General features: G+C 36.2%; 1 protein-coding gene across 3 annotated transcripts in view; it reads left to right on the plus strand.

The window, feature by feature from the left end:
* LOC121314419 (nucleolar protein 4-like) overlaps positions 1-12,158 on the plus strand; it is an 88,159-nt gene that overhangs the window by 43,494 nt on the left and 32,507 nt on the right. For all 3 annotated transcript variants that reach the window (XM_041247677.1, XM_041247679.1, XM_041247678.1), the window contains exon 7: positions 11,496-11,675. In XM_041247677.1, the coding sequence (XP_041103611.1) occupies positions 11,496-11,675 (180 nt within the window). The remainder of the gene's footprint in view (positions 1-11,495; positions 11,676-12,158) is intronic.

Below are 12,158 nucleotides of genomic sequence, written 5' to 3' on the forward strand. Positions count from 1 at the left end.
TCTCTGCCTTTACTACCTTTCAATCCCACCTGTCCATGATTATAATCTTGAAATGACGTAAAAGCTGTAGTTTGCATCATCATTTCTCATTTATACTGCATAGCTAGTCTAGCACCTTTATGTAAATTGCACCCATTCCACCTGCTGGAAATCATCGGAAAAGTTTGGAATAACAGTCAGGTTAAAACAAACGAAGCCAACGAGTCGGAAGCCACTTCTGCTGTTCAGGGCCATAGTGTTTAAATTACTCAATGCCCCAAAACATTATTGGAGCAGTGCTGACAACTCTTCTTATATGTACTGTAAATGTAAAAAATAACTCCCCTTTATTTTCTTACCCATGAAAAATATTTATTTTTGTTATTCAACAACTGTAAAACTCATTAGTTTATAGCTAAAAAGAAACATCTGTGACTTTCAACGGTGTACGTTCTCCCCCCAGAACTCAAGTTTATTCACCATATATCAACAACGCATAATGGTACTGTATCGATGATACAGAATGAAAAATAAAGTCTTTCATAAATAAGAAGGTTTCCTTCTACTGGGAAATACAGTTCTTTGTTTAAAAGTAAAGTGCTTTTGGACCTGAAGTTAGTGCATTAAATACATGGCATGGCACTTAATATTATACACTTTGAAAAATAAAGCCAATACATTTGAACTGATTAAATTTCCACAAGCTTGCAGCTTTATTTTTCAAATTGTATAATTGATAGTGCCGTGATGCCTATAATTAAACAAGCACTATGTTAACCACTTTTGAGACGGTTGGACCTTGGACCACTGCATTAACTCCTAAGACCTAAGCCACTTGGCTAGTGTAAATGGGGTGAAAGTAAAAAAAAATAATTTCACGTTCACACTGGACATTGTTTATAAACATCTCTGCACAAAGAGAACAGTGTGGGGTCAGGTGCAACTAAAGATAAGATTCAATAAAGAAGTCATGCAAGAAGATTCCTCTGCTTATGTAAAGGTCTGTGAAGAGTGCTGGGGGGGTGCACTCTTCAGGGGGCAGGTCACTTCCAGCCTTCTCCTCTGTGTGCCATTGATTCTCCTCTTCTTCACAGAATGGATGGTTTAGTGGTCTCAGTGGTGATTCAGGCCAGCTTGGTTAAGCAGTGGAAAATAACACACACACACACACACACACACACACACACACACACACACACACACACACACACACACACACACACACACACACATCCTCGTGGTTTTAGCGCTTTTACAGGGGCATGAAAGGCAGATATAGTCAATTAAATATTTTTAGAAGGAATAAAAGCCAGTGGTTTTAGTGGCTGCTAGTGTCTGCCGAAAAGAGAGAAAAGGACAGCAAAGGCCTCAGGTTATTTCTTTGATATGCAAACACTGACTGTCAACTTACATTTTACAGCATGAGTGTCTAATAACATTCCCATCACCAGTGGATTAAACTCTGTGCATTGAATTCAGCAGTCATGCATGTTGCAAATACTGTATATTCTGGGAATGGGAATGCATTCCTACCTGTCCCACATACAAAGGGAAGAGAATTGAAACCAGCATTGGTCATACGATATCAGAAAATCCACCCTTTGAGTTTTTGGTGATTCACCATGTTGTCCAATACATTTGAAACTGGTCCAATAAAGCTAGTTAAAGAGACAGTTTCAGTCAGTATACATTATAACAATACCAGTAAGATGTATTTGACCATGCTGTGCTTTCTATCTTCCTGGATCACTTTTAGAAATGATGAACTGCTTCAGGCATCCCAGATGTATTCTGAAGCTTGGTGGCATTGTTTACATCTTTGGCACTAGTCCCAGAATTAGCATCTTCATTATTTTCTGGTCAGGGTAGCAGCATGGTGCACACTGATAAAAGTCACTATTCTCACTAGAGTTCCCCCAGTATAACTTTTACAGGCAGTAGCAGTAGCCTCTCAGGTGGTTAAACTACAGTCTGCCTGGGGTCACGTGCAGCAGTGTCATCTGGGATGAACAAACTCAATAGCACCTTGGATTTAGACATGTTCCTATGTTTGTATTTTTAGACACTATTAAAACGTAATTTTTACATTTCCATAAAATTCCTTCTTCAACGATAATTGTACAAATTAAATAACAAGACCAGAAGCCTAGTCACTCCAAACTGTAGTATCTATCAACTCTGAAAATTTTGTGGGAGATAGAAATTTTCTTTTTTCCCTTTTTTTTTATAAATGTATTTTTATTATTATTATTAGGGCTACAACGTTTTAATAGCTGTCACTTTGACTTGCTTATGTGTAGACATTATCCTTTATATTTTACTTTGCCTAAATGTATCCTTTTATTCTTGACTCTGGTCAGGACCACGGGTCTTGAAAACGCACCTCTTAATCAATAATTTGAAAATGTTTATAACACTATTCATTTTAGAAAAAAAAGCTAGCTTGAGTTTGTTTTCTTCCATTGACAAGGAGGCAGTATTTCAATAACAGGTTACATCTATTGAGCAGGTAAATTTTGATTTCTGCAGTCTTTAGTTTACAGGCACATGCCCCCTCTTGTATCGCGTTTTGAAAACAAGTATGCTTTATTTCAAGTAGCACTTTAATGCTGGAATTTTTTAAACTGAAAGTGCACAAAATATATGTTCAGGTAATCCTGCAGGAGGCGGGTCTCTGAAATGGGAAAACGAGAGAACAGCAAAGCACATCACAAAACCTTTTTCAGGAGTTAAGCAGCATAATAAACAAAAAACAAGGCCTATTTTAGGAATGTAATCCCACATTTATACACAAAAGCATCATATAGTTTGAAAGCTTATTGTCTCAGTTTTAATGATAGCTGTGTTGTGGTCTTCAAAACATATGCTGTTTCCATGGAAACATCTTCCAAAAGCATTAAAAAACAAAGAGCATTCCTAGATCTAATTGTTTTTATTCTTCTTCAGTGCATCTTTGTGAGGTTCTGAACAGCAGGACATCCCAACAGTTTAATTGTTCTTGTCCTAATAGGTGTGTTGATGCCTGTCAAAATCAAAGTTATCACAGGGGAGGGTTAATTACCTGACAGATAATCATCTACCCTACGTATACGAGAACTATTATACCATTTTCTTCCTTTAACCTTATTTCACAGCAACTAGGGATTAATTAGGAATTGGCCTTTCTTTCTGCAGCACAGATACAAATGAATTGCTAATTTGACAATTAGATCAAAGAATTAGAGAAAGTGGCTTTCAAAAAGTGCTGTGGAGGTGTTTTGGCAATTTGAAATTGTGTTTGTTTTTTTATGTATACAATGCTTCTTGCATTTGCTAATTGTTTAAGTATTATTTTATTATTTTTCTCTCTAGCAATATTTGGACTCTTTATTTTACTACAGCATACTGTAGTAACAAGCTGTCCCCAGTGAACACAAAAAACAGGAATCTTCTTTTCTTTTTTGTGTTTAACAATTACCAAAAAGATAAAATATGGCAGTAATATAATATATTTTGGACGTGTGCAGTATTAGTAATTGAATGAATTGTTGGTACACTGTCGGTAATGTTCATTGAGATACGATTTCAACACATTGATGAAGACATCAGCCGAAACTTTTACCTAGTTTTATCTTACAGCTATTTTTAAAGAGAGTAAACCTGCACTTGAATGTATTATTCCATGAAATTCCTTTTACATTACAGGAACCCAGCTGTTACATTATGTTCAGTCCGGATTCATTTTCACATTTGTGTAGTAAAAACCTATCATTTTAAGCAACTGATCCAAAAGGACCTGCTGAGAAAAATATAGAGCAGGGTGTTCACATAGTTAGTAATTTGCGATTCCTTGTGCTGTAATTGCACCTGCAGGTGGACTGGCCTTATTTTTAAGAGATCTGTAATATCTTTTTGAAATGGGAGTCTTCCCTTTGTGATCCCTTGCAGCTTTTTAAAACATAATAGACTTACACAATTTACTATAATTTAGTATTGTATGTTTTTAATTTACTTACTGAGTGGGCACATTTTGCTACGCTAGCAATCTTGGGGACTTCATCAAATATTTAGCAGGGTATTAGACGCTAAAAAGTATTCCGTTTTAACACTATGAGTGTGTCATGAAGGGGTATCGCACCATTCAGATATCAGAAAAACATCTGACAGGTTACTTATCAGTGCTGTTCAGTTTCATGTTTGCAAAAGCACAGTACACTTCTCTAAACAGCACCAACAACTACTGGCATCTGTGATGATCAAATAGAAACGCTGTAGTACGGATCCTTCAACGATCATTAACTGGAGGTCAAATTCTGAATTTCCCATTTAATATTTATTTATTTATTGTTTATTACACAAATAGTGCTTATTTGTCCAAGAAATAAATACAAATCTGGTTCTATGATGGAAGGAGGAGGTTATTGTCAGCCTTACAGGAAAATTGATTCTGTGGTCTGGGTTTCTTAGCCCACTTTGCTGTAGCTTCCCTTCTGCTCTCTGCCAGGCCTGCTTTCTAAATGTCTTCATTGAGTTAAAGATTTTTTTTTTTAATTCATAGCTCTAACTGCTAAAGTTAATTAACACAAAGCCTCCTAGTATGACCTTGTTAAAGCTACCATCATTTTAATCTTTATCTTCTCTCTCTTTCCCTCTCACTATATAGCTACTGTATCTATCTATCTATCTATCTATCTATCTATCTATCTATCTATCTATCTATCTATATATATATCTTTACAGTATATATTATTGAAGTCTAGTAAAATATGATCTTCGAATGGGGGGTTTGTCTTCTTTTAAGGTTTCAAAGTAATCTTATTAGGAATGGACTGTTAGCATATTTTACAAGTTAAACATAAATTCACGTTACTATGGCAACTCTGGTTACCACTGTATAAAAATTAACACATTTTTATGGGAGTAAGTCTTGCTGGTTTAAGCATATTCAGAATGTTAATGGAAAAAAAAAAAAAATAACTTGAGCAAATAAGGATACTGCAAGGCCTTTAACCCAAAGCACTTGTAGATAACAAAATGAAAGTACATTTGTCATCATAATTTAGCTACATTATTACCTGAAGTAGATGCTAATTAACACTGTAACTATATCAGCTTTTGGCTTATCTTTCAATTAGTATGGACATTTTCTACACTTCGAAACTTACCAGTGTCATGCTAAAAAGTGATTGCCATATATTTTGTCAATTTTCTTCTAACTCTTCTAAGCAAAGTCAGGTTTTCAATTATAGTACACACATTTGATTCAATTTTTTTTCATGAAGCATTTGACTCATTTACAAGGGGATTCTTTCAAGACCTCACAAACAGACAGCAGCCACCACAGTCAATCACAAGTAATGTGTTGCAGCAACTGAATATCGCTTAATGATAAAACAATAGAAACTAATGGAAACCTACATGAAGACCTGGTTTGTATGTAGGTTGCTAAACATAACTTCAAGGTGCACACTTAGAATGCACTTGGTATGTATTTCAAAGTAGCCCCTCACTGACCCCCCCCCTCGTGTAGTTTGAATAGACCAAATTTGTGCATATCCGGGCCGATCATGTCTCAGTCGCTCAGTGTGAGACTCACTCATTTGTATGTTACCTCAGTCTCTCACGCACAACCTTGCTTCTCTCACATGTTTAAAAAAATCCTGGTGGTGTTTATAATATTGGTGTTTAATACTAAATCTAATTTTGGCACGCGTGAGTATTGCAAAGACTGTGTAACTGAATAACAACATGGTCAAGAAAATTTGCCTTGGGCAGGAGCAAGTGCTGCTCCTGCCAAGTTTCGCTTCATACTTTGTGTTGTTCCTCCCAAGAAATGACTTGTGGAGCTTATTTTTAGTGTAGCTTCCGTTAATACATTCTAATTTCACCCAGAGCCCAGAGTGGATCTGGTTTATTAATAATATGAACTGTGCCCTGGAGCTGTCTACATGCAGCCATCAGTAGAAAAAGATGCGATACATTACCTGGAGATCAACACAGGTGTGTAACAGCTACTTTGGCTTACCAGTATTGGATCTGGTTACTGATAAGGTATGAGAACTGAAATTGAGGATTTCATTCTGCTTTCATTTATGATTATTACTGATGCATGTTTAATTGGCAATGCAGGACCAATCAATGTTTCAAATCTATCTATCATATAACAATACAAACCTTCCACTGATGTTGTTTCAATAACAAGCACACAATAATGTTTTTGACATGGAGAAATAAGAACAGATATATTAATACATTTACCAAATAAACACGTACAAAGTGTCTGAAACTTGCCATAATACACTGTGTAATGGCATCCACAAATGAATATGCGCTTCCTTCTCTCTATCCACAAGCTGAATTAGTTTGACATAGCAACTCTGTTTAATACACATTTGCACCTGGAGGTATATTTTAAAGCATCTTAAAGCTACAGTAGCAATATATTGCACTTTACAGCATTATTATGTTTAGTATTATTATTAGTAGTAGTAGTAGTGTTAGTTATTAGTAGTAGTAGTTGTAGTAGTTGTATTTTTAATGCATAAACTATTCTCTCATGTACTGTAGAAATGATTATTAAAATTCTGTACTGTGTGTGTGAGAAAAATGAAACAGCCACTGAACATCTAAAGTATTAATAGGCTACAGTAGTTTAAGCAAGCATACACTGCTATTACTGTTACTGTATAATTAGAGTAAAGTCATACATAAGGGACAGGGGTATTGCAAGATCCATCAGTAGACAGTTTAGTTCTGTATTTTAGATGGTTCAGTACTATTGAATTTGGTTTATTGGTACCAGACAGTTGAGTTTCAAACTGTCCTCCTGGTTTTGTCATCGCACCATGCATCTTCAGCACTGACACACACCCTCACTCTATGAGATCATCCACCCTTGGCATCTCTGCACATCTCTCGGTTCAAGTTATGTTTAACACGCTATATATTTAATCCATTGTAAGAACTAGCCAATGCCAATGTGTCATCAGCTTATCCCAAAGAGGGATTTTGAAACTGCTTTATCAAGAGACAAACGTGGCTTTGAAACAATGCTGTGTTGATGTTTTGATGGTGTAAATTCTTCTTTTTTTGTATACAATGTGATTATACACACATTTTGAAAATGAAGCTACATATTTTGGGAATGACCTGAGATTGTTTTCATTATTTATTGTTTGTCTTGCTTACTAAGAAGTTCCCTTGGGTGGGATTGCTTGGTCCTGTCCATATTTTTTCAATGTAGATGATGATGAGAGTAAGATTTTTTCATTACTATTTCCATTTCTAAAGATTGCAAGGGTTCACAAATGATCTTAGGTTTTTCATTTTGTTGTCATTTGAAAGTATGTCCTAGATCACCGAGCTAAAGCTAATCAGGCTCTAGTGATTCACACCCCGTGGGAAATCTAGCGTAAATCTGCTCAGTGTAGTTACTTGATCTTAATAGGCTTCTCACCAAAAATGAGGTAGTGCTTCATCATTTATTTTTTGCCTTTAGCATATGTGATCTAAAGAGATTAGGACAAGGAGGGAATTGAGAAAGGCACTGTGTGTTTAGGATGGATGGAAATGGAAATGTGTCTTTAAAAGCAGTCACAATTCTGATCTGCCTCATAAAAGCACTGATATGCGGATATATACCACCCCTTAGAGTATAACCTTTCTATTGTTTATGCTGTCTTTTTTAGGCACTATGAGAGCCCATCCATTCATATTTTATCTATGCTAGCTGAATGCATTCCATAATATGCATTGGATAATTTATTGTGCGCTAGAGTGGAGTTTGGGTGTTGTAAATGACACAAACATATCTGTGAGTAGAAGAATAATATTTCACTTTAAAGCAGTAATATTTCGACAGCAAAATCTAGCAACTGTAGAATTGCAGAAAATGTTGCAAAGCAATTATGTTTTATGGATTGACTCATATAATTTGACAGCTTGAACATATGTTGTTGATTTAAAAAAATGTAAAACTAATTAGGGCTCATTTAAATTCAGAATAGACTATTCTGGGCTTCTGTGCATGCACTGCAAGGCTGAATTAGCTTTAGTTCTGTTCTGAATGTTGGAAATTAAGGAGTTTTAATCGAAACTTGCTACATTGCGGTGGTTAAATGGATTTTTGACAGTGCTTTGCTGATGAAGCTGATTCCCGGCTGTACATACCTTCCAGTTAGCTGCTTAATCGGAAGCAAGCTTTTAAGTTAACTATAAAGGGGATCAACATAATACAATTTCAAGTGTATATTTATCTAATGAAAGAAAGAAAACCACAAAATGTCTAGAAGAATTGAGTGAGAGAGAAAAGACAAGTATACAATGATACTCAATACAAACCAAACATGGTGAGAAAGGTGGAGGGAAAAAAGCAACACATGCAATTACTGTTTTCTAAGAAACATTTGCATAAATGAATAATAAACTGACTGAAATGGTAAATAAAAAAAATGCAGAAACAAACAGCAAGGCCGCTTGTTTCTTATCCTTCATAAGCTTGCTTTTAAAGACCCCTCGTAATTTATAGTTTACGGTAATCCAGGAAATACTCTCATTTGGATTTCAATTTCATTATGCTGTTATAGTGTATAAGTGATTATTTGTTTTGGTAATTAATTTTGCATTTGTCTTAAAATGTAATTGTATGCCTTGTTTCTAACACATACCTGAAAAGTCACATTCTTGGTGGTTTGGAAACTCCCTAGCATGTCATACTTCCATGTAAGTGTGTCCATTCAGTTTCAAATGGAAAGCTGTCTGCAGTCATCTTCCCATGGTAATAAGTTCCCTTAACAAGCATTCTTGAATGAAATGTAAGTGAGTACAACTAAAAAATGCATTTATTGGTCTTAGACAAAGAACACATCGACACATTCAACCATTCCATTGAACAGCTCATGTATAATCCATGAACATTGTTTTCCATCTGACGTTGCACCCATGAAGTCAAGTTTCTTTATATTAAATTTGTCCAGGGGCTTATTGTTTGTCCACTAGCACAATGTTGGATATATATAGTTTGTCAAGCAAAAGGTGCCATGGTTTTAAGTTTCAAGCTAAAACCGTACATCCCCACCTGCTTGACTTGGTTGTTTATCAAACCAACATCCCCACATTATCTTAAATACAATAAATACCCATTCAGTAGTTTATGAAAGCAACTTTGATGGCCTAGGTTTTCTTGTAAAAAATATACAGAAATATATGTTTTATAAGATAAGACAGCAAGAGGTGTTTTCATTCACTAAATTTAAGGTACTGTTGGAAATGTCCAGTGTTTCAAGATGTGCGTCTTCACTGCAAGTTAAGTAAAGTAAAGTAAAGTAAAGTCAAGCAAATATTAAGACTGTCACATTTAATTTTTTTTATAAATATATAAACCATTTGCAGTAAAAGGAACTGCAACTTTTAAAAGATGAGCAGGGCTGTGAGGCGAGAGTGTATTAAATGGAATGTCCAGACAGTAATTTATGTGTACAGAAATAAAATAATTTATTTTTATTTTCTATACACAACAAAAGGATTAAATAACAAACGAAAAACAAAATGGTGTGAGGGAAGGAGTGCAGGGGTGGGATCCAAAACAAACTGTGATGACTCGTCTTTAATTTGTCTTCGTGGTGACCCATACATAAACAAAAAAAAGACAAAAGAAATGTTAGTGTTTCAAAAATCCCGCTGCACAAAACCAGACTCTCCCTCCACCCGTTACTCCTCCTATTTTACTTTCGGACCAACCCCGAACACAGTAGTATGTTCCCTTTAGTATGTAATGTCCCGCCTCTGTAGTCAGTGGAACACCAATCCCCAACCGACACGTGTCCTTATCCTTCACTTGACTCCAGTGGCTGGAATTTACATACTCGTACTTCCGCCCCTCACCAAGGTGCCGCCCCTCAAAAGATGACTTTTGCCATGGTCACGAGATCTTGGTAAGGGAAGTCCCGAGTTGGTTTGATGCCATCTACTGTCGGGAGGCTGAATCACAGACCGAAACCCCTTTGACTCATCACAAGGGCCTAATTACTTAATGAAAAGTCTAATTCACTTGAAAAAAAACACATGGCAAAATGGCATAGAACACGATGTTCAGCAAACAACTACTGCTCTTTACTTTCATCTAACACTCTGCAAATCTATAGGCAACTTACATACACTGGCACTCCTACCCGGGGTAGTGTAAAACTACGTACTTGGGTGGTACCAGGGTTAATCTGAATCTCAGCAACCCACCTCAGGATGTGGGTTGACACACTTTGATTCAGGTTGAGCAAGACAAAATGCATGACGGCTGTTTGTGAGCTGACACGATAACAAACAGCCATGCCTGCATGAAGGTTTATTCTGTTTAGCCATATTTTTGTTGATTGAGACACACCATGAGCCAGATTGCAGCAGGGAAGAAGAAACATTTGATCTAATCAACATTTGGCCCGACCGTTCAATCCAGAGAAGTTTGGATAGAAGCGTCCGTAACAAGCTGCTTCCGGGCCATCGACATGCGCATGGTATACTTGCGTCAGTCACCCGGGTCAACCCTGCTTTATCAAAAGCAGTGTTAAATTGCATACCCAGACACGCATGACACCGGGTCCTGACCCGGGTAGGTTCTGAACAGGGTTGAGCATGCCAGTGTGAATGGGGTTTAAAAGTAAGAATGAATGTAAACATTACATTACCTTAAAATGTGTTTTGTTTTATTATTATTATTATTTATTATTATTATTATTATTATTATTATTATTATTATTATTATTAGTAGTAGTAGTAGTAGTAGCACAATATAGTAACCATACACTTTAAAAAGGAGAGTTGACCAGAGAAAATAAAACAGTGCAGAGTTTAAAAAATACAAACACAGTGAAAAACATCATGGAAATGGGATATTTTGGAATCCTTTCTTTAAAGTTTTGCAGTTGGTTTCAAATCCAGTAGAGGACTGAGAGGGTGAAAACCTCTCCTCTGCTCTTCACTGCAAGGCATCCTGGACGGTTTGGTCTTCCAGCAGCTTTATGGATTACATCAAACAAAGGCCTAAATCTTTTTTACTTTTCTTTTTATAACTTGAAATTAAAAAATATGTCCTACAGCACTGACAAGGGTGCTGCGTATGCTTGAGCAAAAAGAGTTAATAATAGTAGTAGTAGTACTGATGGAACCGATGAGGTTGGTCATTTGATACAACACTTTTAGTTAAACTTTGCGTACCTTTTTCCCAAAGCAATTCCTGTTTCAAATCGAGAGGAAAAAAACTGCATCATGATAAACAGAAACAAGCAAGGCATGTTATTTGACAGCAGTCTGGTGAGGTGCATTGTGGAGGCTGTAGTTTCTTAATAATGGACCTGAATGCGATTGAGTCAATATGCAATTGACACTTGCTAGCTACTCAATGTCAGTTTAACAAAAAAAAATAAATAATAATCTAAACTTTTAGTTTTAGTAAATTAAATGGAGTTAGCATGTTTAAAGGTGTAGGCCTTAGCTAAGAGAAACTTTCACAGTGAGTAAGAGTTATCTGTTCTGTTCTGTTTTAGTCACCTGCACACAGCTTCTCCAGCTATGACTCTGGGAAGAATGAGAGTGTGGGGGGTGGAGTGGAGGACCTGTCACTCAGCCGAGGAGACGAGGATGAAGATGAACACGATGATCAGGAAGACTCGGAGAAGGCCATGGAGGCGGAAGGTGTGGAGACAGAGCGCCTCAAGGCTTTCAATGTGAGTTGAGGACAGACTGTAGACAGAATTTCCATGAGAGGTCTTGATATATTATAGCCACTATATACCAATAATGCAGTCCCCTTTTCAGTACTACTTCATTCATCTTCTAGATATTGAAGTAAAAATACTGCATTATGTTTTTGTGGGCAGCTTTAAATCTTTATCTTCTTAATATCAAAGCTAATTATTTGTGTTTTAAAATATGTTCATTGAGCTATTAATAAAAGGACAGTAACATTCTGGTTGCTCTGTTGTTACGGATGAAAGCAAATTACTGTAATGTTTAAATTAGGGTATTACCTGAGAAAACTACTTCCATTACTCCTTGCAATACCTACAATAGAAATCAGCCTGATGATAAAATATAATACCTTCCAAGGTAGAAATGCCAAATAAGTCTACATTTATGAAAAGCAACTTTTTGGGTTCTTTCTTCTTTACCCTCTGTAAGTTAAAGGTGGGGTGCAATGACATAAAAAA

This window comes from Polyodon spathula, chromosome 4 (assembly GCF_017654505.1).
Source record: "Polyodon spathula isolate WHYD16114869_AA chromosome 4, ASM1765450v1, whole genome shotgun sequence".
In the NCBI taxonomy this organism is placed as follows: domain Eukaryota; kingdom Metazoa; phylum Chordata; class Actinopteri; order Acipenseriformes; family Polyodontidae; genus Polyodon; species Polyodon spathula.